The 25,549-nt window shown below is 48.3% G+C and overlaps 10 protein-coding genes across 10 annotated transcripts; 6 read left to right on the top strand and 4 right to left on the bottom strand.

The window, feature by feature from the left end:
* Nucleotides 1-861: 861 nt before the first annotated feature.
* On the top strand, nucleotides 862-1,629 carry N7525_007328 (uncharacterized protein; the record flags this gene model as incomplete). Its single annotated transcript, XM_061213998.1, has 1 exon — nucleotides 862-1,629. One exon carries the CDS (start codon nucleotides 862-864, stop codon nucleotides 1,627-1,629), a length of 768 nt encoding a protein of 255 aa, XP_061068429.1.
* Nucleotides 1,630-3,553: 1,924 nt separating this feature from the next.
* N7525_007329 (uncharacterized protein) lies at nucleotides 3,554-3,959 on the top strand (the record flags this gene model as incomplete). The annotated part of the gene is made up of 2 exons (XM_061213999.1): nucleotides 3,554-3,617; nucleotides 3,670-3,959. The coding sequence occupies 2 exons, from the start codon at nucleotides 3,554-3,556 to the stop codon at nucleotides 3,957-3,959; spliced, it is 354 nt and encodes a 117-aa protein (XP_061068430.1).
* Nucleotides 3,960-4,296: 337 nt separating this feature from the next.
* N7525_007330 (uncharacterized protein) lies at nucleotides 4,297-6,425 on the top strand (the record flags this gene model as incomplete). The annotated part of the gene is made up of 5 exons (XM_061214000.1): nucleotides 4,297-4,864; nucleotides 4,927-5,615; nucleotides 5,647-5,754; nucleotides 5,811-5,976; nucleotides 6,061-6,425. 5 exons carry the CDS (start codon nucleotides 4,297-4,299, stop codon nucleotides 6,423-6,425), a joined length of 1,896 nt encoding a protein of 631 aa, XP_061068431.1.
* A 1,744-nt stretch (nucleotides 6,426-8,169) lies between these two features.
* Nucleotides 8,170-9,607, bottom strand: N7525_007331 (uncharacterized protein; the record flags this gene model as incomplete). The annotated part of the gene is made up of 2 exons (XM_061214001.1): nucleotides 8,170-8,804; nucleotides 9,307-9,607. 2 exons carry the CDS (start codon nucleotides 9,605-9,607, stop codon nucleotides 8,170-8,172), a joined length of 936 nt encoding a protein of 311 aa, XP_061068432.1.
* Nucleotides 9,608-10,466: 859 nt separating this feature from the next.
* On the bottom strand, nucleotides 10,467-12,574 carry N7525_007332 (uncharacterized protein; the record flags this gene model as incomplete). Its single annotated transcript, XM_002558442.2, has 4 exons — nucleotides 10,467-11,078; nucleotides 11,124-12,027; nucleotides 12,078-12,475; nucleotides 12,527-12,574. The coding sequence occupies 4 exons, from the start codon at nucleotides 12,572-12,574 to the stop codon at nucleotides 10,467-10,469; spliced, it is 1,962 nt and encodes a 653-aa protein (XP_002558488.2).
* Nucleotides 12,575-12,680: 106 nt separating this feature from the next.
* N7525_007333 (uncharacterized protein) lies at nucleotides 12,681-12,932 on the top strand (the record flags this gene model as incomplete). The annotated part of the gene is made up of 1 exon (XM_061214002.1): nucleotides 12,681-12,932. The coding sequence occupies one exon, from the start codon at nucleotides 12,681-12,683 to the stop codon at nucleotides 12,930-12,932; it is 252 nt and encodes an 83-aa protein (XP_061068433.1).
* A 922-nt stretch (nucleotides 12,933-13,854) lies between these two features.
* N7525_007334 (uncharacterized protein) lies at nucleotides 13,855-14,568 on the bottom strand (the record flags this gene model as incomplete). The annotated part of the gene is made up of 1 exon (XM_061214003.1): nucleotides 13,855-14,568. The coding sequence occupies one exon, from the start codon at nucleotides 14,566-14,568 to the stop codon at nucleotides 13,855-13,857; it is 714 nt and encodes a 237-aa protein (XP_061068434.1).
* An 811-nt stretch (nucleotides 14,569-15,379) lies between these two features.
* Nucleotides 15,380-15,799, top strand: N7525_007335 (uncharacterized protein; the record flags this gene model as incomplete). The annotated part of the gene is made up of 1 exon (XM_061214004.1): nucleotides 15,380-15,799. The coding sequence occupies one exon, from the start codon at nucleotides 15,380-15,382 to the stop codon at nucleotides 15,797-15,799; it is 420 nt and encodes a 139-aa protein (XP_061068435.1).
* A 2,810-nt stretch (nucleotides 15,800-18,609) lies between these two features.
* On the top strand, nucleotides 18,610-22,996 carry N7525_007336 (uncharacterized protein; the record flags this gene model as incomplete). Its single annotated transcript, XM_061214005.1, has 6 exons — nucleotides 18,610-19,024; nucleotides 19,078-19,403; nucleotides 19,456-20,562; nucleotides 21,156-21,630; nucleotides 21,764-21,940; nucleotides 21,999-22,996. 6 exons carry the CDS (start codon nucleotides 18,610-18,612, stop codon nucleotides 22,994-22,996), a joined length of 3,498 nt encoding a protein of 1,165 aa, XP_061068436.1.
* A 1,170-nt stretch (nucleotides 22,997-24,166) lies between these two features.
* On the bottom strand, nucleotides 24,167-24,967 carry N7525_007337 (velvet factor family protein; the record flags this gene model as incomplete). Its single annotated transcript, XM_061214006.1, has 1 exon — nucleotides 24,167-24,967. One exon carries the CDS (start codon nucleotides 24,965-24,967, stop codon nucleotides 24,167-24,169), a length of 801 nt encoding a protein of 266 aa, XP_061068437.1.
* Between the last annotated feature and the right edge of the window lie 582 nt (nucleotides 24,968-25,549).

Consider the following 25,549-nt stretch of genomic DNA (forward strand, 5'->3'; position numbering starts at 1 on the left):
ACAGCCTCACTTATTTCGGCCCAGCTCAGTCCCACATAAACTACCAGTAGAACATCTTTCGGTACAGATACCGCAAGGTCAAGGGCCAGATGTGAAATTCCCCGGGCTGCTCGACGAGACAATTCCAAACGGACAAGGCTGGCAATTAGCAGCACGGTAGCCAGGGCTGTATGGAACTTAGGCGAAACCTGCATGACTGGCCGCCGTTCTCGCAACGTGCAAGTGTACTGGGACTGGGTTGAACTTATACGCAGGATTACGTGCTACTGGATTACTTGTGATATCATGAACTGGGGCTCAATAATCATGCCTTACGATCTATAATGGTCGCATATAAGTTGATACCACCGAGCCTCCTTCTAGGAGCCGAATGAATGTCCCTAGGAACGGGACGGGTGTTCCTAGGAGCCCAGAACCCCCCGGGAACACATACTTGGATCCCGGGAACCAGCTTTCTACTCCCAGGCACCGAGCAACTTTAGCGCCCATAAATATAGACACCTATTGATTAAAAATGTGCCCAACAAGCTAAGTACTCTGGGAGCGAGAGTGACTCTCCTAGGAGCGAACTGCAGTGCTTACCACACGCATTAAAACTTTCTGAAAGCTCTTATAAGATACCTTGGTCCCCACTGTGTTAATAGACAGACACACTTCCTACACCGTTCAATCCTTCAAATTAACTTATTATCTCATCTTCGGTAAGAGCTTCATAGCTTGAGCCAAACGACAATATACTGAACTTCTTTCCAAAATCAACAGCTCACTGCGTTCGCATAATCTGTCGAGATGTCTCAGTGCCAGAAAGGAATTTCGTTATTATTTCGTCACGAAGGCTACTACGAGATAGCATGCAGCATAATGGAACAGCTGACGGCTTCGGATGTTGGCGCTCTCTTAGCTTCACTTCGGATTACGCCAGCCCAGCATACAGTAGAGACGTTCCTACAGCCACTACGAGACTTTGACCCCACGATGCGACAGTTTGAGTCTTGGTTCCAGGACAAATGCCAGATACTGATCATCGGCCCGGACACCATTCGATTGAGCGACCGAATCTTCAATGCAGACGAGTACTACAAAGGGAAGCGCCCAAGTCAAACCCAGCTGGAGGTGTGGATTTTTGCGATACCCGCCAATTTTGAGAAGAGTGCTAAGGAAGTCCAATGCCTCAGGCACTGTTCTCATGCCTCCTCTTTATTCTCTATGCAGGAGCGCGCAGAAGCACTGATTGCTGGACAAGAGCTTCTCGAAAATAATCTGATCAGGCAGATCAGTTATACAGATGCCGAACCAAGCAAAGTACCTGGAGAGTACCTAGATGTCAAAATTTTCGATCTTTTTAGCACGACCACACATCGGTATTTACACACAACACATCTAATTGGGCTTGAATTTGCGGGAATGGAATTTGGCATCGAGTGGAACATCAAGGATCCAACGTCGAAGGACCACTGTTGGAAGGCAAGTCACGGAATTCCTTACATTGAGGCTGCTAGCCCTCGCGACACCAAGGTAGCCGTGAAAGACCGTCGGCGTCATCAAAAACCCCAAAGCCTGGTATTTTACCCCGTGTACCCGGATTGGGATCCACAGTCAACGGTTTCTATCCCTATCAGCTCGTCCTGAACTCTTGCGTTTTGTCGCAACAGGTGTGTTGTTGGTTGGTCAGTTGTTAATGGTAATGAACGAGTACTGTAATAGAACTATAATCTTACGTTGATATAGCGGAAGTACTTAGGGCTCGATGACACCGACCCAATAGCAGTAGATACGGAGCCAGAGACAAGTAGATTCCAAGGCCGCGGTCTTAAGGCCTTGCAGGCCATCAGATTGCCAGCTGGCGTCCCCTACAATTCCACGGCCCGCTTAGCCACAGGCCTCAGAGCTACAGATCCCTGATGGCTCAAGCCCTGATACAAGCCTTTAACGTGAAGTCCGGTTGCGCGAGCGACCCCACCAAAAACCCACTTCAATAATAATGCATCGTCTTTAACCACAACAACAATGCTGCCCCCCCCCCCCCCCCCCCCAACGCTCCGATAAGAAAAGAAATTTGATAGAGCAGGAGGGTCGCCTTTTATTAGCTACACAAGCTATAAAAAATGGCAAATATCCCTCAGCTGCAGCTGCTGCACGATCTTTTGAGATACCTGTCTCAACTTTTGAAGGTCCAGACCAATGGGCGCGAATCTGCTACTGAAAAGCGACACAACCGCTTTATTCTTACCGGAATTGAGGAGAGGGGTCGATTGAAAAATGGCTACTGGATATGGATTCCAGAGGGGTAGCTCTTAACTTGCCTATGTTGCGAGATATGGCCAATCTTCTACTTTACGCCCGAAAAACTACACCCACTACTGTGGGTAATCATTGGCCTGCTGAATTCATCAGACGACGCCCAAATCTCTCTACTCGCCTCTCTCTTAAATACGATTATCAGAGAGCTCTTTCAGAAGACCCTTGAATTATTAAACCATGGTTTGATTTGGTTCAAAGGACGATTGAAAAATGGGGCATCGCTTCAGGGTAGCGATAGCGATCCAAATACTCTTTGGACCCTCTCAAAGTTTACAAAATCGCAATCTCGGATCAAAAAGGTCTAGAATCTTCTGCTTCAATTCTTTCTTCACCAACAAAAAGGGAGATTAATATGAGAGGACTATAAAAGTGGTCTACCACCACATGTTTCTCTAGAATCGCTGTACCCTATTGGAGGCTACCAACGAGCAACAGACCAAAAAGCGAGAGACCAAACACAAGTTTACTACTCAGAAAGGCATATTTGGGGGTCTAGAGGGTGGCGAGGATGATGTGGTTGTTGAGGATGAAGATAGAAGCAAAGATATATCTTCACCAGAGGTGCCTGCAAAACCGGTTACTGAGCCTGCTTTACCTTCTATGCCCTTAGTTCGGCGGCAGGTGACATGTCCTGGCTGTGGCATAAAAGGTCATACATATTCTAAATACCCTACACGTGTTCAATAGCCAAATTTATGTTTTTTTCTGTGGTTTTAATAGTGGTTAAAAATTGAAGGCTTTTCAAGGTTTGGTGGGGTCGCTCGCGCAACCGGGTCGCCCGCGCAACCGGACTTCACGTTAGAACCAATTACAGTGCTGTGAGGGTCTCATGTATACATAGAGGTAGATACCGTCTGGAGATAAGCAATCAAAATTAAGAACAACTATGATTGACTCCAGATTCAAGACGTACGACCAAGAAGCAAAAGAAAGGTACGGTAACTTCCTCGCGTTCAGGGGGAACCGAGATACACTACGTGGGTCGACCATAGCGTTCATCCTCCAATAATCGTATATGCGTCATTTCTGTCCCTGACAAGGGCCCTAGAAGCAAGTGTCGCGATCCCGGGAGCCAGTGCCTTGACATTCAAAGTAGGTGATGTCATGTCGAATGATACCGGGGTCTATAGAAACGTCAGCAAAGCTACATCGTCGGAATCTAGTTAAATAGATGCCATGGCCGCAAAGACTCTCAAGCCCACCATTCAATTACCGGAAGTTATACAACGTCTTCGCCATCAGAGAAGATCAAATGCCTCCACAGAGAAGGCCAGTGGCGTTGCAGAGGCCCTTCCCATTACCGAACGTTCACCGAGGTCAGTCGCTGGGGTGGAAGTACCATAACAGTCCTGACTAACATCGGCTTAGACAGACAACATCCAACTCAAAGAGTTGAGGGCATCATTACGAGCATATATGCTGAAATGTCGAGAATGCAGCATGAACAAATCCTCATGGTGCAATTTCGCGACAACATGCTGCGGGCTTACAGAAATGAAAATGCCAGTTTGGAGGAGCAAAATCGGTCTTTGCTTGAACATGTCAAGAGTCTTCAGCGAGAAAATTGCTCCCTAGAGCTCAAGCACAACAAACTGATGTCTGAATGGGCAAAGGAGAGGCTGCAGTACCCAGAGCAGCCCGATGGAAAGCGACCTTAGAGAACTGCTTGACCAGATCTGATTAACCGGATTTTGCATCAAACTCTGAGGTACTCGGAATATTTTCACCCGCGAGTCTGTGAATATGAAGGAAGAAGAGGTACCTAGAAGGGTTAGCGACGCCATCACTAGGTGTTCAACAGGGATTGCGTCGAAGACCGAGCGTGTAACAGTCCGTTTGAGCCCGCAAGAAATGTGCCGAAGAAACCGCAGCCACCTTATTACTCATGGCCACAAAGCCAAGTTCCTCACCGGGGTAGCAATAGCTGTAATACAATAACCATGCTTTACTATAAGAATAAGTGGTCTTTCCCTCTAGCTTGGCAAAACGAACAGAATGCCCCCAACCGGGTCAAAGTGGTATCGATGGATTGATGATACATCTCTCCCCAACTTATATGCCACTTCAGCCGCTATAATCATAGCAATTTGCTTGCTCTATTGGCTTGCACGAGATGTGTGGCTCTGGGTGTGGACAAGACGCCATGTGATCTCCCGTCGCCCCTTCCGATCGAAAACGATAGGCTCTTGGAGGCGACTTGCCTTCGTCCACCTGCCGAAATGCCTGCGTTGGCTTGACATCCCCAACTACCGGGAAGCGCTCATCCTAACTGTCATGCTCGCGGCAAATATTATTGGCCTCCGGCTTAGAGCCCATTCTTGGGCGGAAGCACAGGGTAGGGCTGGCTCTTTGGCAGTCATCAACATCGTGCCTTTGTGCGCCGGTATCAGCTTTGGACTTCCAGCGGACCTTCTCCACGTGGACCGCCAGATACTCGCGTGGTTTCATCGCTGGGTAGGTCGCATCTGTGTGCTCCATTCTCTGATTCACTGTTCGCTGCTTGTTACTGTCGCCAGGACGACGAACCTGGCGACCTCACGGCACATTGTTCCAATAGCCGTAAGTCAAAGATATCCCGAGACTGTGTGTGCCTATTGCGCATATTAACATCACATTAAATATAAGCTGGTTGTGCTCTCTTCCTCGTGATACCAGTTACTTGTGCGGCGGCCCAACGGCGATACTTGCAGTTTGCGATGAAATGTCACTACCTTCTTGCTGCAGCGGCGATTGGCGCGCTTATATACCATCTCGTGGAGCGGCGGTCACTGTATCGGTGGTACCTGGTAGGCGCCATCTGCCTGTGGTTTTTCATCAGCGCTGTTGTCTGCATAATGACCGCATGGAATCACAAACCTTGGGGATCTTCCCAAAAGGAGGTAGTCATGAACTCGGTGAGCCATTTTCTCTGGCTGGATATAGAGCTACCCCTCAACCGAGCGATCCGCCCTGGCCAGCACGTGCAGCTTTGGATGCCACGAGCCGGTTTTCGGGCTTTCTTTCAGCTCCCTCGGTTCTATGTTGCATTCTGGGAAAATGGACCAACTCAAAGAATAGTTCGTATGGTAGCAGAGCCGCAACCCGGGCTTACGCAAAAGCTGTATCACCAAGCACTGAAATCCCCGGCCAAGCAGTCGGTTATGGTACTCGGTCCCTACGGACACCCTCTCGATTTCTACCAGTTCGGTACAATCCTCTTCGTCGTGGAGGACATTGGATTTTTTCGAGCGCTTTCATACATTGAGATGTTGGTGGAGGCAAGCTACAGGCGCGAAGTGATGGTGCGAAAGCTCGAGGTTCTCTGGAAGCGCCAAGTTGGCAAAGATGGTATGTTTCATGGACAAGTACTTTCGGGTCAAGGAGCCGCCTGTTGATCGGGCTTTTCCAGAGAATCCACAATGGGTAAATGACTGGATACAAGGCCTTTTCAATCGCGACTGGAGAGCGTTCAAGGTGGATTTTCTGCTGATGCAACTCATCTGAAAAGTCACGATCTGACCATTCTCCAGATTTTGCAATTCAGCATCTACTGCCCGCGTACTCAGACTGGACCCCAGAACAATATTTCCTACGAATATGCCGAAAGGATTTGCTACTTTTATGGCTCGATCAAAATCGAGGAAGAAGTTGAACGGTATCTCAACAACCACCAATGCGGAGCTGTGGCCGTAGCGGGTGAGTTTCCGAGTTCCAACCTTCACCCCCTATCGTGGGCTGAATAACAAAGTTTTGTGCTTACGGTGCTTACCGCCTATGCAGTATGTGCGGGTCCGTCAATACGTGAGGCTGTGACAAAGACTATACGGCTACACACAGGAAGAAATCTCCAGCTAATGGTTTTCGACCCCGATATGTGTCCTGCGCCGGATGGACTTGTAGATTCACTCAGCAGCGATGAGACTCCAGCTGGCAGCCAGGATCCACCACATCAACTTTTGGGAGTAGGCGAGGATAGGCATACTCACCAAGTACGACGATTCCTAGCGGACAGCAGCAAGCTACAGTACCCATCGCCTAAAGAAATCTATACGGAAGCTGGAAACGTCGAAATGAACAACCACTCGAAGTGGGTGGAAAGTAGATTGGCACAAGGGCGCAGAAAGCCTACAACCACTAAACCTTGAGATTGTGCCAGCTTTATAATGCTTGCGCTCTCAGCGTATTGATAGATTCTGCAGCTTACTGGAAACCATATCATCTGCCGCAAGTTCGTATATCACAGGGAGGGCATGGGAAGCTTGGAGCCTGGCCTTGATTGCCGCACAGCCGGTCCGCCTTCGCGAGCAGATCCCTTCCTGGGGAAACATTGATGGATATCTTAAGTGGTTGATATGATAGTTGATATGATAGGAAGACGATCGCCGACCATGGCAAAGCTGGCAGCGAAGCGTGCCAGTCTCGGGTAGGATGGTGTGTGCATTTCGTCCCGCAGATCCAGCACACTCCGGAGAAGGCACTGAACTGCCTTCTCTTCGAGAAGATTTCAAGGGACGAAAAGATCTCTTGGCTCTATTGCTTAGAATATTAGTATTTGCAACGCATAGATCATGAGCTCCTCATACTTTGCATCTATCCACAATTTAGTGCCAATAAACCAATTCATCTTTGTGTGCGCAGAGAGCTTAGTTGAAGACTTTAAGACTTACAAAAGCAAGTGAGCCCTAAATGTCACTGGTTATAAAGTATACAAGAGAATATAGAGCGAGGTAGACCTTGGTTCATGGAAGCCTTTCCAGCCTAAGTCAAGCGGTATTGTTGATCGCACGCGAATCATATTATTTGGAACCCAGAAAACACACGCATAGGTTTAGGCGGGAAGGTATGTCTTGACAAGGAATCGAATAAGAAAAGAACGATATTGTGAAATGAAACCGTTCAACTCTGCTTCGCTTGTTATTGGCCGGTTGGAACCCGGTTGAAGTGTAACGTTTTGAGGGCCATGAACACGAACACGTAGGAGACATCAATATGGGTTGCATTGTTCAACCTAACTCACCATTAGCCCTCCGCTTCTTTAGCATAAGGGAAAGGGGTTGGTACCATTATTTGCGGGAGTTGACGTCCCCTGTCTAACTCGACCGGTCATTGTTTTGACCGACGGTGAATGGAACCACCGCATTAAAACACGCCCCCACTTACCTGTCACCAGTTGTGGAACAAACTAGGATTGCCCACAGAATAAATGAAAAAAATATATGAGGAATAAATAAGACCGCCATTGCATTTTGAGGTTGTTGCCTACTGAACGAAACCACAAAACCATAGGAACATCGAACATCAAAGTAGACTTCCGCACTAGCCAATATTACACACCGAGATCTAAATTAGGTTCCACACCATCGACAGCATACATATTCATTCCTGGGTCAATCCAAAGTGCTCCAAAAAGGTGCTTCCACCGTCGCTGCACGTGTGCCATTAGTGATCTCGCCCTTTTGTGCCGGTTGGCCGGTTATAAAGTTGCAAGTTGTGCAGCTCAAACGTCTCACCTTTACAACTCAAGGCTTCGTTACAACCATTTTGTCGTAGCATGTTATTCCAATTTCTGTGTCTGTTGAAATCCGTGATCAAATCGATAAAATTACAGCTCAACGTGCCGATTGTATCTTCAATAGTGTACCATTCATCCAAAAGCTAAAACGGAACCACCTAGGCTGACAGGGTGAAACAGAACACCAGTGGCGAAGTAAATATTTCTATCGAACGAACAAAAGAAAAATGAAGGGGAAAAGGTTCGAATACCCTCTAGGATAGTACATTAGAGTTGAAAGCGAAATGACACGCGAAGCTTGGATCGGCGGTGAAGGACCCTGGTGCAAGTAATCCAAACAGTACGCTGATGACAGGCAATCCATGAGAGCAAAACATTCAGAGTTCCCAATTTCCCACTATATTCTGTACAAAGATCTGCGGGTCAAGGAATGGCATGGGTATAGAAGGGTGAATGCGAGATAAAGGAACCGAACTCCACGGGGTAGAATTATCTGTGATATCTACCCGTGGCCGTATAGCTAACTGAAACCGTGATTGTCCAGCGCTTGTTATGTTTCCCACTGTAGAATTCTGCGAGAGGATGTCACTTATCTGACAACGTATCCTTCGTAAGTTTCCCAGCATTGACTCAACTCGTGGAAGAAAGAACGGATACTCTTCGACAGCCTCTCCGGTTTCCGTACTGAGCTTACTGAGCCGGAGTTCTATCCAGTCCACCCGCTCAAAAAGGAAAAATGCCGATACATAAAGGAAAATATCATCGGCGCAGGTGTCTTGGGATAATGGATCTGGCCCCGTCCAGCTGAAGGAGCGGACGTTCTCGTAGCTGGGATAGAAGACACATTCAATGGCAGGAGTCCCCTTATGTCCATGCTGAGTATACTCTAACCATCCCTTGAGGGATTGGTTTGAGCACAGAGTGCTATGGCTTTCTGCGAGGCAAGGCGGCGGTGTTGGTATATTGGGAAATTCTCTCCAAATTGATTCAAGATCCAGATCCGAATCGTAGTCTGAAGGGACATCAGCGCCAGTGTTAAGTATCGAAAATTAATCCAACTAACCAGTTTGATAAAGTTGTCCCATTCTTCCCGTGCAAAAAGTACCACGTTCACGATGAAAGACAGTTTCTGGACGCAAGGATCCAGGAAGATTTGGTGATCTCATAGGGTCTATATGTAGAGGTCAGGATGACTAGCAGAAAGCTCATCGAAAAAAAAAGAAAGAAAAACAAAGTTGAAGAAGAACCTTGACCATGACCGTAAGAAGACTGAGTTACCCAGTGATGGTGGCTCCTGATCTACGTAGAAGCAACCGGTGGATGATCATGTTCCCTGAAAATACATTGGGGTGTGGGAAATGGGAATGCCCGCCCCACACATACTCCACCCGTTGAACTATGTCGACCTACAAGACCGGTCAGACCACGTTTTTAGATATTACAGTACCCGAGAATTTGGTCAGACGACGATAGATTGATTTAATTTGCTCCTGCACGGTCTCATTGTAGCTCACTTATCTGACAGGAGGGTCTGTCACTGCTCTGTAGTGTTCCGAGAACACCCTGGTGTACAGAGACAAAGGCCTGACGATGATCCCACAGCAGTAGTTCTTGATGATTGCAGTACTGTTGAAGCTTTTTGTTTTCCCTCACCAACCATTTGTTCGAGTCTTGCAGGAAGCGACGTTCCTCTTCCAAGCGTATTTTGCCGGCCGACTTGATCGTGTAGCACTCCCACAGACACAGATAGAGGTCGAGAAGATCGACGGCAGAGGACGACTTTAAAGAAGGATGGCTTTGTAGAATCTGGGACATGTTGCTAGTCAAAGAACAGGCTGCACTGGCCGGAATTGTCTGGAATGTTTGGTTAGAGCCGGCTATAAGAGGTGAAAGAGAAACCTAACGCTTGTCTCGCCCCGTGACTCTCGTTTCAAAGAATCTATTACCTGTTCCGATCTTCCTGGCGTGTCAACGGGGATAAAACACTGATCTGGAGGTTCACGTTTTCTTTTGTTGGCTCGTCCAGACTGAGACGGAGAAGCAGGAGAGTCCATTGAGTGGTTTGGATTCCAAAGCTCGTCGCTATCCAGATTGTAGAAAACAAGGATAGGAGAGAACAAGCTCGGGTAAACTGTATCTTTTATATCAATGGTCAAGAATAGTCTAGATCCTAGGAGATTGCATGGGGGGTATGTTCAAGCTACTCGGATGATAAACACACCCGCATGAAATGCCCCATTCACCACCAGGCTCAATAAGAGGATGCCTTGCTAAGGGTGGATATCCTTGTATTTGCCGTTGACGACGCCCTGTCACGATCATATAAATGAGGGCCGGCAAGGAATCGCGGGTGCGCACATAAACCGGTTAACATTTCGCTGAAATTGCCCGATTTTACATCTTGGTCAGGGCTGCTAGTTAATGATGAGTACAATATCTATTGGACTTGCTTTTATTAATATCTGGTCAGGCACGACGAGTTCATACACCTACAGTGGGATACTGTAAACTGAAATTTAGAGGTGCAAATTATATATTATCTAGGTAGCAATACGAGTGCGGCAGATCATGATCAAAGGCAACCGCCTTCTTTGACCAAATCCATCATGGGACGCGTTGCGCCGCGTAGTCCGGCGCGAACCACAAGGAAAAATCAAGAAAGCCACATGCAGACCTACAACTCGTACGGTGACTCCATTAACCCACCCCCTGGGCATGCGGACAGAAAACGAGCCCCGTCCACCATAACACCATCCCAAATCGAAGGGTCACTCATATCTGCTGAACAAAAGGGCAGCCGCGTCGTATCATCGAATGCAAGGCCGGCAAGTTCCTTGCCACCGCCCTCCGATGAAGGATAGACACGACGCATTAGAAACTGCTGGCTCCTGTATCGATCACCGTGAGAGAAGTCCCCAAACGCGAGAACCTGCAGGGCCGGCAGTCCGTCGGGGCCAAATACCCAGTCTGCAAATGACACGAAATCCTCAGCCTCTGCAATTGCCGCAGAAGACATAAGCACTGCCTCCTGCGAGTCTACAAAGTCGAGGTGTGACCTGTCAAAGTACTCATCAACAATGGGAGGGTAGTTGTGGCTATCATTGGTGACGTCCCGGTTCACGGAACTCCAGCACGAACGAGGATGCCATGAATATCCTTTGCGCATCCCATGTAGGTAAGTGGTAATCTCTCGTGGGATATCTCGATGAAATCGCTCGAGGCCGCTGAACCGCAGATGTAGAATCTGAAGCTGGGAATGCTTGGCAGTAGGTCGAAGGCACCGACGCTGTTCTCATTAGCGGCACTCGTTACTGGACCGAGAAAAACTTACAGCCGCAGACGGACTAGCACACAAAGCCAGAGCACACACCTGGCCCAGGTCTACACCGGTAGACAAATTCGTAACCCAAGCGGGCGACACATCCCGATCATCCTCAAATAAGCCATCAGCATCGATTGGTGCGAGTTGGCGCTCATGGTAGACAAGGCTTTTCAACGTGGTCTGGTGGTGTTGGATGGTGTCCTGGATGTGGGATTTTGACGATGGGAAATTGGACAACCTCAAATGCAGATGCTGCAGCCCACGAAATGAACATAAGAACCGCACAACAGCAGAAAGGCCACATCCTTCGCCCGGTTCGTGCAGCAGATAATCGAAAGAGAATTCGAAATGCGTCAGTCGGAGCGGCTTCTGTGACCAAGACAGTAATTGCACGAGATGCAACTGATTCGGGCAGTCACGCAGCGTAAGCGACCGCAGAGAGTAGAATATCGTATTGTGTCCCGATGAGATATCCAGGGGCAAGGTCACCTTTGACAATGACAGCGTGGACAGAGCGGAAAGAGCTGTGGGATTCGCAATCCCCGTATCCTCGTTCGTAGTGACGCCGGTCCCTCTACCCCCTTCCTCAAGCTCCGGTCGCTGAAGCCCAAGGCTCTGCCAGCACAGAGCACGGGCAAAAGCCGATGGAACGAAGCCGATGGACAGATGATCTAGGCAGCTCCAGTTCTGACGGATGCACCGTCGCAACAAATCAACCTCGGACGGATGTTGGAGTCCTTCCCACTCAAACGCCGTCAGACAGGTTAGTCTGGACATTCCTTCCAAGCGGTGCGACGTTTCAGGGCAGGTCCCATCAGTGACGAGTGAGAGACGAGTGAGGCGCTGTTGGTACTGACTGAGATAGCCTTCCTGGTCAAGAACCCCCACTGGAACACATGTCCCCAGTCGCCATCTATTGTTAGTCAGCCACAGGTCTAGTCGATAGGTATCGCTTATACTGACTCAAATATGCTCAGTCTATTCGGCTCCAAGTGGGTGAAAATCAGCTGCAATTGATCCTTCACGTCGTCCAGGAATTGCTGATGTGCCGTCGCATCATCCGATGCTCCCAGCGGGGCCGGGGACTCTGGCAGCCCCGCGGCACGAAAGATGTTGTAGTATGCACATCGATTAAACCGAACAAGATGGAATGGAGCCCTGATCTGTAGGTGCCGCGTGTGCTGGAGATAGTCCGCGGCTCGGGAAGGACCGAGATGGCGAAAGAAGGGGTCGACATCCAACACATTCAGTGCCCATTCACTTGCTGCACAGAATGAAACTGTACGGTATATCCGAGGAACCAACACTGCATACAATCTGGACGAGGCGCGGCTGAGAACGCGCAGAGTGGTAACTGGCAGCTGACGGGCGGTCAGTACCTGGACCAAACAAAACAAACATGCTGGGCTTACCCAATCTGCAATCAGCATCAGAATCTCACACGGCAAGGTCTCCAGCATTGTCCTCTGTGCTCACTTCATTCATCCGCTCCGGACAGCAAGAGGCTTATAAGCACGCATCTATCTGAGCACCCAGTCAAGTTGCACAGACATTGCGCAGAGGAAAATGTCTAAAATCTGTGGGTCATGCATGGCGTTGGCAAGCTATTTCATCCGGTCACTGATAAATAGGCTCAGTGCCGTTTTTGCAGCCGCTCTTCACCCGCAGGCCGCCAGGTCTTGTGAAGCGCGTTGTCAAGCTCAATGGTCGTTCGGCATGAGCGACAAGCAACCAACTGACCACAGCGGTGGCCATGGTATCTTCACCGAAATTGGCAACCAGAATATTGAACGACGAGTCGTGTTCGAGAGGAATTAATAAGAACGTTCAAGGGGAGAACAGGTCATGTCGGCGCACGGTTCACGTGGGGCAACGGATCAGGTGGTGGCTGAAACGGCGAGTGACGGTTGGGACGATTATGTTGCGGTCCACCTGTACAGCAATTTCGAAAACAGTTTGCTCAAGTGCCATGTCCTACAAAATAGGTGACAGTAGTAGGTCAAGCGAGACCTGCGTTGACCCGGTGTAAACATCTAACATTTACATGTCAATGGGCATTAGGCCGTTTACTTGGAGAGAAAATAGAAGTGGAAATTGCGTTTAGGGTGCAATCTTCGTGTCGGCTTTTCACTGAGATTGCGCAAGTTTGTCACCAGGACTAAGGCACTGGGTGATAGGGTTTACCTATAGGGTGGTCGGTTGACCGGGCAAAAACCACCCACGTCTACTGTCGTGCAAGAGGAATTGATTATCAGCACATACAGGGTGAATGGAGATATGAGCTGCGAGACCCACATGGTATGTACGAGTTCCCCTGAACGCGAATAGCGACAGGCTTCCTCGCGTTACGCCTGATAGAGTATTCAATGCCGACTATAGTTGTTCTTAATTGATTGCTTATCTCAAGACGCTACATATACTATGTATACGTGAGCTTATCACACAAACAATAAATTAGTCTGGGAGGCAGTTTGGGACGTTTGCTATACGATACGGGGGTTATGTCTCGGAAATATATACAGATTGTCAGCGATCTGAAGTACACAAGATCTTGGCTATCACGATAAATTGTGATCAGATGAAGAACATTGAATCGTCCAGATTTCAACACCAGGGATGTAGCCTTTTTGATCGACATGGAAGGAATCCAGGCAAGGGCCAGATATGAGAGGTAATTAACAAATGTTCTGCTCACGCCGACTTTGTAGTCTGCCACACCTTCTCCAGGACCCAATGAACCTTAAGCTGTGTTTTGAGCCACCGCATGCAAGACAGCACTTGAATAAGTGACGGCATTGTAGGCCAGGACTAAATGCATCACATAGAGGCTGGGCCGCCAGCCATTTACCACGCCAATCCTTTCCAACGGATGAAAGAGATAGAATGTAGTGCCAAGAGAATTCCAGATGGCCATTTGCCCGTGATGTATCGCCAATGAGGGTGCACTCTGGGATGTCCCAGTGAGGGCATAAATGGTTGGTATGAGCGAAAGTAAGCCCAATGAAACGCAGCTGTACGGAAACCGGTACCGCACTGCACAGCAGCTTGGATCGCAGATTACAAAATCCACCAGAATCTCGACAGCAACGACGGTGAAGGCAGATATGTATCCGAGCTCGAGGTAGGGTTCGGTGCGGAATAACACAACCACAGAAGGAACGGTGGCTGCCCAAATCAGGACTAAAGCGGCTCCAAACTCCAGCTTTTGCCACTCTGCCGCATCATTGCCCCGGAAAGCATCTAGAAAGCGGTAGAAGACGCTGGATGTGCACCAGAAGATGACACCTGCGCAAAAGACTAGCACGGACAGGGAGTCCAAAATTCCTCTGGGGGATGAGGGGAAATAGAAGAGCAGAAAATGGATCACAAAAAGGTAGAAGTAGAGCAATACAAAGATATTGATTATGGTGATGATTGCAAAATCGTGCAAGGACTGCGCTTTTGGGTCAGCCATTTAGGTCGTTGGTCGTGTACTTGTTGGAGCGAGGACATGGGGAAAACTGAGCTTTTAAGGTGAATAGCAAGAGCGAAGTAGCTGCTGAATCGGACGCCACCCTGGCCTGTGTATTGCCCAGGACATAACCAATGTAACTTAGTAGAAGAACATCGTGAGAGAGAAGGTCAGACACCGTGCAACGGTTAACAAGTGACACTAACCAGTGGCTATTAAAATGCGTGGTCAAGAGAGGGTGGTCAAGAGAGGGTGGTTTAGAGAGATTAAGCGGTACCAGTACAGAAATTAACCATGCTCGGCACACTGGTGTTCGTTTCTGGGGGGCATCATTTATGTGGTGGTTAGCGATAGCCTATCCTTTTGCCTGGGCTGGCCAGCTTACCCTCGGTCTATCTCACGCTCATCAATAACTGGCACATACTGAAATAATCAAACAATAGATGCGCTCTGAACTGATAATTTTGCTTGTCTGAATGGACACGTTTACAAAGCTGGTCAAAAGCGCCAGTAATTGCCACCTCAATTCTGCGGTCCAGTAGCCCACAGCTTTTACATCAGTATTTATTCGGGCAAACACAGTGGAAGTTTTTCGACAGATACCTCTGGTAATTCGAATTCCTCAACCGGCCCGAAAGAAGGCATCGCATGATTGTTAAAATATTCCCCGACTAGTTGGCGCCAAGCAATGACTCTCCACGTCCTGGATCTTCAGCAATCGAGTTCTTGTCGGAATTTTTGCAGTATAAGATTATCACCGCTGCCAATATGACAACCACCTTCCCACATCAGATAACAAGATCAGCAGAGCACTATGGAGGAAATCGTCGATATAGTTCGACAGATCGGACGGCAACAGGGAGAAAATGTGTATTTCCGAACCTGCTATGCCCTTTTCAAACACCTCCAGGATAAGGCCGAGCAAGCGTCCCAGGACCTACTTCACCTACACCAATCCGGTGCTTTTGGTTCCTCCGATGACGAATTCTACCCCGTCTATCAGGTCGCACAAGAGCTTCAAGTCTCGGTGCACGAACTGGCTGAGCAGGCACTTAAGGCGCAGTTAGCCTGTGAAGAGTTTTGCCAGTTGGACCCCAGCTATTCGGCCCGCGAAGCTTTCAAATTTACCGACACCGTACACACAGCCGGAAAGACTGAAGCTGATGCATCCCAGGGTATCTGCGATAGCCCCCGGTCGATGCGGTTTATAATGCTACCAGTGAATGACCTCTAAATAAATCCCATGGATGGCTGCATGATCGCTTCGAAGAACATTGTCTTGCAACGGAACATTTGATCTGGAAAGCTCAAGCTCGAAAGCGGTCATAATCATACAAGTTAGTAATATTAGCCTATTGGCTTCTTTTGATATGATGTCCTAGACCTGTAGTCCTAGAATACATAGAAGGCATTGTAACAGTATGCCTAGTGTCACTAAAACAGAGTTTGAGAAACCATTGGACAGAACAAATGGTAAAACTGATTCCGACCCGCTTTGTAATAAAGCGGCGGTGGCAATGGTGTAGTTGGCTAGTACTTTGAGGCGACCTGCAGGACTCGTTCACGGAAGAAGCGATTAGAGAAAAGAGTGAGAGAACAGTCTCAAAGATACCGTATCGAGCTCTAAGCCGAAAATTACAAAGATCTTCGCATTCAAGGTGCTCAGCAACAATTGTGACAAGCTCCGGGCTCAGGTAGTCAATATTTGCGGACATATTGAGCGTAAATCAAACGCCTGGGGCCTGTCGGGGTGTAATCAGGGAAGACCGCCGATGAGGGAGGGGCACACGTATGTGCAACAGTATGGGTATTATGAGTTATAGGTCACGTGGTAAGGGCTTATCATACAGTTCAGTATTCTAAATTCAGCTGAACTAAAGGTAGACTTGTAGTATGTTTCAAGGTAGAGTTTGGGAAAGAATCAAGAGTAAAATGTTGAAACTTATTCTTGAAACTAATTTCGAGCGTGTCTGTATTTACACAATAGGGTAGCCTGTACATCGCCAAAATCAAGGAGTCAGGGTAAATGAAATAATCCATCCCTGTGGTAAAGCATCTGACGGAAATCTGGCATACAACAATGTATGTAACCTCAGTGGTAGTGAACCTCTAAAAAAAACATGAAAAAACCGCGATGGTTAAACAAGCCATGCGGACCTCGATGACTAACTGTAATATGCACTTTTGTATGATATGGTTGGTACGTACCATCAGTCACATGATTTTCTGAGTATTTTACCCTGTCTCAACCATGTATTCGACATCACCTTCTGCAATCATAAGACATTGTGGAAATCTACAGGTAAGAGATGTATCGAGATTACTTTAGCAACTTTCATCTCTCATATTCTTTATCGAAGTCGATCCTGTAACACTGTAGTCTACATCTAATTAGGCCTGTGTACGTGTTTCCTAGCTTGCCCGCTTGCTATTCCATATCCACATCAAATGCAGCAGCAAAACATCTCAATTAGCCATGTCAAAAGCGCCGCAAAAGAGAATGTTACTGCTAGCCAGGTTGCAGCGAACGAATGCGCCCCGAGACTTGCATCGGCTCCCAGAGGGTGAAGGATACTCTGTATAGCACCCGTGATCAACCCGTAGATTACCGTAACGCCAATGGATGCGCCGGCGACAAAAATAGTTGCAGACTCAGCAATGGTCAGCTTACTTTATCCAGAAACTAATCACAGGGCCCTTACCAAGGAAGAAATGATGAGCAATATTTTTCCCCACGAAAAAAACATTGTGGTGACTCCGAAGACAACAGCCACAAATGTTGAAACAAAACCCAAGATGTAAGCTGAGATTGACCACCGAGAAACACCGTGATATCCAGCAAGCACCTTGTTATTCCCATCTGGTAGTATCCCGTCGATGACTGGGGAAGCCGAGCCCAAAATGCTCAACAAGTCGAACGAGAAGGAGGTACTGGGTTGCGAGCAATTGGAATAAGATGATGTTTCCTTCTGGCCTTGGCAATATCCCCAAAGCCCCACAGAATAGAAACCCGGCAGGTGTGAGTTGATTTCGTCTGATAAAGATTGAATCTTATCGGTCACCTGGCTCGCTGCAGTCTCTGCGGCGCCCGAGGCATAAATTACAGCAGTAGAAGCGCTATTCATAACGCTGTTGGCCTCACTACTGGCTTTGTTTGCAACATCGATTCCGTCCATCGCGGCAATACCGAGGGAGCGACGAGGATGATCGCTCCCAATTTCTGGAAAATTGGTCAATTCCACCTATTATTTTGGCTTTAGCTAACTATTCCTTGAGTTTTATGGGATATTAGCTACCTTCAAGAAGTACAATTCATTGGGAGAAGAGGTCGATGTGCATCCCGCAAAGATAATGGCTAGGCAGGCTAAGGCCGCTATAGAGAAAGCCAAGGGAAGTATTCTTCCTACGTGTTGCAGCATTCTATTTATGCCACCAAGGAATCTAGGGAAGTCAGTGTCAAGGGTATTCTCAATGAAAGCGCCCCGCACGAGCATGTGGAAACCATGTGCTCTTTATAGAAGCGTTAACATGTGGTTGATGTCAGAATAGAAAAATATATTAACTCAAAGTAGCGGAACTCAGGAGCCATCCGTCGAATGTACTCATTGAAGTGGAAACGGCACGGCCGTTCTTAAGTGCTGTTCGCGGTTGGCAAAATGACCCTCAAATTTTGTTTTCAGCCAGATTTGGCTTAATGTGATAGACCTGGCTAAGGCGATTGATATCACATTACAGCAGGTTTTACTGGAACGACTGGGGCCTTAACAGTGAGTGAACGGTAGAGAGGATAACGCCTGATTTCTGAGGTTAGTAGGTTAGCTGGGGCGGCGGAAATCGACTCCCTCAACCTCCTGTGGGGAAGGCTAACCACCATTCATTTCATACAACGGAACGTATAACATCATCAGCCTAAAGTTGATGATTGCTACGATATTTCAGACGAAATGGCAAACACCTAAAAATGGCTCTTTCTTTCAGGGTATTTAAATAGTCCCACCCGCTCAGCAGACAAGCTCAAGCATACAACGTTCACTGCATTACAAAATGACACGCTTAACACAAGCCCAAGTGGAAGAAGCCGAGTACAAAGTATTCACCTATCGTGAGGAACATTTCAAAATGGCAGCACGGGTTGATATCTCTCGTCTCGTATTCGACAAAAACTTCAAGCGGCAAATGAGCAACCGCCAAAATATCGCTCGTCTTGAGCGAATTCTGGACACTCAAGGGTGTCAACGCCTGATGGAGGAATGCCATGTACCTGTATTGATTCCTGACAGTGATTGGCAACGTCGCGTTAGGCCACGGCTGGTAGATGGACAATTCCATCAATTGGATGTCGATATCGACTACCAGCTGCGCGGACAGGACCACGAGAATTTAATTATTGCTGCCCGGAAAAAGCTCAGCTCTAGTAATTCATGGTGGATTGTGGATGTTTATGTTACAGGGCAGACAGGTGCGTGAAGAGGTCGCTATCCCCCAGAATATCTTTGCCTGATTACATTTTAGCTGGCGAAGAACCTTTACAAGAAGAATTTGTCCGATCACTCCGGGAACGCTTCCCGAATGATCAAAGGCCTCCGGATGGGCTTATATATGAGCGAATACGGTATTATGAAGGATATCTCGACGGCCCCGTAAACAGGATCGCAGCAAACCATTGGTGGGCTGCCCTGGAAAGGGTTCCTGGAAGCAAAAAGGGAAAATATCTGCGGGCTTTTCTCAAACATCCTACACTACCCCAAGCCTTCGATGAGCTGCTCCCTATAGCGGGTATCTGGGAGGGCATGCGAATCGGGCTACTACACAAGTTGGTGTCAATGCGCTGTGATGAGGTAAGATACTGAACCCAAGCCCCATGACCGAAAGGCTAAGTGGATGTATCAGCCTCTCCTATGCTACCTTAACCACATAAAAAGCACCTTTTTTGGCTTAATGGGGGACAGGCGGGATCTTTTGGCGCAATTAGACGGCGTGTCCATCCAATTATTGAAATCCCGTGTGCCCAAGGTCTCTGCTCGGGACTTGCGGTTCTTGGAAGATCGAATGTCAAAGGAAGAATTGTTCCCTGATATTGAAGGTGTTCAAGACCGCACTGAAATTTGGGAACGACTGAAAGAGATCCAGTACCCCATACCGACACTGGAGACATTTTTCAAAGACAGGATCAGTCTAGAGGTAGGCCGGAGTGTACTACAGCAACTCTACATTCCCGATCCCCATCGGAAGATGACTGTCGACGAAGAACTCGGGGAACGATATTATACAAGTGTCCCTGTAATGACTTCAAATCGCCAGCATGGAATTCGGGGGGATCTTTATGATTTCTGGCGGTTCAGCTTTCAGTATGGATTCGAAATGACTGATCACAAGCGCCGCACGCGGACAAAGCCTGGGACACAACTCGCGCCGACACCCATGGAAGAACTTCACGAACGACAGAAACTCTGGCAACATCTCTTTTGGCTTGTCAGAGAAAAAGGCTTTAGCACCCCTCTTGTGGATGGACTACCGGCTCACCCGGTTGAATTATCCCCTATTACACCGTGTGACTATCCCGCAAGTGTGGAGGAAGACCTACCGGTGGAAAGACGAAATGGAACGCCATATAAGGACTCAATGGAGGCAGATCATTTTGCACTCTCGCGGGAGGTATTGGAACGGCCCTGGAGCTCCCCCCGAGTTACTGCAGGATTTGCTCGACGATCGGTGTTTTTGGCATATTTCCGCTATCTCAAAGTCGAAAATGGCAGTCAATCCATTCCTGAAGTCGAAACCAACGAGGCAGTTCCTCAGGAACCTTCTTTGTGGAACCCAAGCTTTGATGACCTAATACAAAATACGATCATTCCACCAGAAGAAAATGAAGCAACGGTGTTCCCCGTCTTTTCTACCCCGCAGTTTGATCCCACCTCACTTGCTCCAGCCGGGGATATTCAGCCGCCGAGCCGCTTCAGTATGAAGTTCATCATCCCTGGTGAGCCTGACAAAGTCGTACTGCTACCAAATATTCAATCCGCTTTGAATAAATTCTTCGAAGGGTTCTCAAGATATCATTTCCATATATATTCTGGCGATAATCCGACACGGGGTATCTACGGGAGAGATTGTTATTCGCTGTACTTAGGGAATCCGTTTCTACTTTTACATGCCGAATACATAGGAGCGGATCTGTCTGAAACGGTGTTTCACGGGTCGACCGACCAGCAGGAAACAAGGACGACCAAAAAGCGACGTTTGAATGAGAACGAACAAGGTGAACTTATTTCTGCCAAAGAATGGTTAAATGCGAGCCTGGATGAGTTAACACAAGAAATTCCTGAAAATCGAGTCGATATGGATCTCCCCGGGGGTGAAGATAGTATAACATGAATATGACTGTTTCGGCCTTGCTCGTGACTCCTTTGTGAATTCCGTTGTGGATGGGTTGGTGGATCCTCGTATTGGCAGGCTGCGCTTTGTCTCACGACCCTTGTCCATTCGACCTTCCCAAAGCGCTCAGAAGAGGCAGGGGAAGGTAGGCAGGTATAAAGGGTCGTTGGGAGTCCTCACTGGGACCGGGAAGGAGGCTGACTATCTGTTTATAGTTCCTTCTCTTCTATTCTGATGCATTGCGTCTGAATCTTTCTCGCGGCATGGCACCGATCAATCTGGACGACGTCATCCATTATCGTCCGCCTGCTAAAAAACCACATTTCAAACCGTTCCGGGCACCCGGTTCCCACGATCGTATCTATTCACAGATACCTTTGGATAGACCCGCGCCAGCTATTCTATCCAGCCAGCACTGGTGTTCGAGTCTTCCATTCTCGGGGCATGCGCCGTACCTTCAAAGTCATTTCCATGCACCCAGTGAAGTCGAGACGTTATTAGCCCCCAACGAGCTTGCGGAAGAAGTGACCATTGACAGCTCGAATGAGTTTGACATGGATTTCTTGAATGCCTCTTCGGAAAGAGATGCAAACGTTGCTATATCAAATATACACACGGCGAGTCGAGAATTGCCGGATGATGTTTCCAGCAGTGATTTAGGGCAAGGTTTATCCGACCAGCTTCACGATGGTACGTGGTGACCATCATTTTGACTTCCCTTGATTTCTTCAATTCACTCTGTTGAACTCATTGTGCCCTATCTCTCTTTCCTTAACGATAAAGTGTTCGACAACAGAGGGCTGACTTCGCACTTTGAGACCAGACTTCCAAGGTGACGAGCATCATGAGAGCAACGTGACATCTTCTTCTCAAGATATTATTCAGGGGGGAGGTCTTGAGCAATCCACACCTTTATACTCTACATCGGTCCGTGATGGCCTCTGCATCCCGGTGGCGGAGGGAAAAATTCTAAGCCGAACAGAAGCATATGAAAATGCAGGTCAGTGCTCTCAGTCAGCTAGGTTGCCCAGTCCTCTGGCTCACGTGGTAGAATGCAGACGAATTCACGATGGAGGGAGACATTTTGCGACATTCAAACCCGACAATAGATATAGCAGACGGCAATACAATGGTCAATGGCCAAATTCTTGACCCTGCGGGCCAGGAAAAGCAATCCACTCCAACGCATTTGTTGTCCGGAGATGCGGGAATTGAAGCAGACAAATTAGGATTGAAACCGGCAGCTTGCGTCATCGGGGAAAGCATGCCAGCCGAGGAGTACAACAGACAGCCCGTTTCCGAAAGCCAAGTGGTTATTGGCCAGGAGAAAGACAGGGCTGCAGCCCATGATAACAAAGGCGAGCTACAGCATCGTCATGCGGAGAGCCTGTCAGCATCTCCAAAACCTCGTCAAAATGGAACACTGGCGCGTTCAATCTCACCCGCATTTCAAAACAGTGAGAAGCAGTCGCCATGCAGCCCAACAGTGGAAGTTACAGGATTCTGTCCAGTGTTAGATCAGGCCCCAGTGTTAGACCAGCCGTCGGTCGTCATCTCCAACTCCCGTCCCCAAAAGCGAGGAACGAAGAACTCTGTCTCAATAACACGAATGGCCTCTCCGAACAGAAAGCGAGACCGGGATGAGTATATATCCGATGATAGCAGCGATGACCCTGATGGCTCCGACGATGCGGACTACGTAGGCGAAAGCGGTGAAGACGCACATGGAAGCAAGGTTCCTTCCCATCGACTAAAAAGAGCAAGACGACCTGCCATGCAGCTTAAGACTAGACCTCCCCGGCAGAACATTAAACGCCTCTCGGTCGATGAGGCAATTCCATCCAAAGTGGCCGCAGATCAGACTTCCCTAACAAGCTTGCACGAAATCGAAACAATTCCTATCCGAGGTTTCCTTACGCGACAGATACTTTTGCCAAGGGTCATCTATTCGGTTACCTTTGAAGAGCAGGCAGAGCTACATCACAATATGAAAACAAAATTGGCAGCCAGCATTCCAAGCAATCCCCCAAAAAAGGGTCTCGCGCTGGGAAAATGACTAGGCCAACCCGAATCCTATCTAAGGACGACCAGCTTTTGATTGAATTGAAAGAAGAGCGGAGCCTGCCATGGAAGCGAATCGCAGAGTATTTTCCTGAAAGATCGGAAGGCTCCCTCCAAGTGCGCTATTGCACACGCCTCAAGGGCCGCAAGGCCGGAAATTCTACTGGGCGGTGTTCCAACGCGAGAAGCGATTCTTCATACAGAGGCGGACCTTGCGAGGCAGTTCAAGCCGCAGGTGGCAAGAGCAAGGGCACCGAAGAAGATGTGTCAAGACCGCGATACGGTCCACCTCGGCGCAGGCAAACGGTGGACCGCTATTCCCCGGTTTGAGTTGGCAATAGTTATTAGTCTTTGTCGAATATCAGGGCGTACTATATATGCTGCTGCTGCGACAATCGGACGTTCCGATTGTTGTTATGATCTTTTTGCGCAATGGTTGAATCATCTTATGTAATTATAACAAACGAGATTTTTATATTCCCTGCTCAAGTTTGGCAGTCGTCAGTTATTAAACTCACCATTTCTAGTTTGGTATCACTACCACAGACTAGGCGTTGTCGTCGGTTTGTCAACAATCTCAGATCATTCATCGACGAAGTAACGTGAAACAGTTAGCGTCTCTGTTTCCAAACCCCAGAGTAATACTAGTCCAAAAATGGAATACCCTGCCAGTAAGAGCTTGTTCTCATCAGATCAAAAGAGATTCGAATTACATGTATTTACCCGTTCGCCCATAAAAGCATGTGCCTCAATATAGTACGGATGGACGAATGGTTCGAAGTTGGATCCCAGGTTACGTAATGTATATATGTCTGTATGAGTGGCTCCCTGTTAGGTTGCCATTCCGCTAGGCAGAAGGGAGATGAGTTGCTGCGGCTATAATTAGCTGGATCTTTTCCCAAGACTGGATATAATTATCACTCTTGTACCTGAATCCAAGTTTCCAACTTCGACGAGGGGCCAGGGTAAATGAAATCACCCATCCATCCATACTGTATCCCCACCAACACAATCCGCTTAACCCCAACTCCAGCCCCAACTCAGCAAATCAAACCCATCAAGACATCGTTACAACCCAAAGCAGTGTCTCATGTATCGGTTTTGAAATAAAAATTAAAATAAGAGACAGAATAGAAAGGCGAGTGAAATACTGTAAAGGCAATCCTCAATACTTCTTTCTCCCCTTCCCCTTCCCTTTCCCCCTGATGTTCAACTCCGCAAACCCCAACTCCTTTAACCTCTCCGCGAGAACCGACGAATCCCGCATCCCCGGAAAATCCTTCGCCGGATAAACACGAAACAGATCCGACCACGCCTCTGCAAGAATAGGCATAGACTGACCCGTATCCTCAACCGATCCCCAATTCATTAGTCTGAATTGAAGCCGGTACGTTCCAGCCGATCGAATTGAAAGATCAGTGAAGATGAAGAATGTGGCCGGTTGATGGAGCTTCGACGCTTGGTGGTTGTTGTCGGGGTCCAGAGCCAATGAAGGGCTTTGTGTGTGGGAGGAGGGGTGTGTAGGGGCGGAAATGGGGTCTGGATCTACGTCGACGTAGAATGGGGACATGAAGACTTTGCCTAAGAGGGGTGTTGGCAAGACCTCGTCTGCGCGGGTTACGCTATCTCTTTCTTTTTCTCTTTCTGGGCCTTGCTTGTCCTGGGAATGCAGCTCATTGAATGAGTCTGATACGAGGAATAATAAGCAGCCAACTGTGAAGCGTGGGTCTTGTAGAATGTCACGGTCATCTTTTGATTGGTGGCCGAAGTCTGAGAGGAGGATTTGGACTATTGGGGGTGGATCGACAGGGCGGCGATTCCAGTCGCTCGCGCCGCATGCTCGTGAGGCGAGGGGCTGTTGGCGGACATGGAGGTGATAGCGGGATAGTGTGGGTTTTCTTCGGGGTGGTGGAGGGGATGATGATTCGGGCTCGTGATGGAGGAGTTGTTCGAAGCCATGGGGCATGCTATACTTTGTATTTCGGGGCCTTGTTGCCTGCGCGCTAGCTAGCGCTAGTGCTGGAGACTGAGCTTCTATAAACGCACACTGGCTTTTCTGAGTAAGCCTGGCCCAGTATAGCTGTTGAGCTGCTGCTATGGCTGTATACTCTTGCGTGTCAGTACAAGTTCCTGTGGTGGAAGAACTCGTGCAAAGGCTCTTCACATTTTCAACATGGAAGAATCGCTTGAAGTCGGCAGGCATGTACGGGTATGGTTGGCTAGCAGATAGAGACGGCTCAATCGAAAATAATAACGAAAAGGAAAGGACTTTACCGGGATTTCAGGTCGTGTGTCTGCACCCGAGGACTATATTCGCTGCCGTGGCTCATCGCGGGATCCAATTTTTCCTCATATGGAGCAGAGAAACACCCACACCGCTCACAATGATGCATTTGCAGTGGCAATTCACGCGGCATATGTGGATGGTTCATGTAGGCATTCTCTTGCAAGGCCATATGCCTAGCGTCGCTTCTCTCTGGAAGATGCCCTATTGACGGCGACCGGGGACCAGGTGGCCCTGCCAATATTGGGCGGTCATAGAGGATAT

The sequence above is a fragment of the Penicillium rubens genome (genome assembly GCF_028828025.1).
Source record: "Penicillium rubens strain IBT 27055 chromosome Unknown utg000003l_segment0_segment0, whole genome shotgun sequence".
Classification (NCBI taxonomy): Eukaryota; Fungi; Ascomycota; class Eurotiomycetes; order Eurotiales; family Aspergillaceae; genus Penicillium; species Penicillium rubens.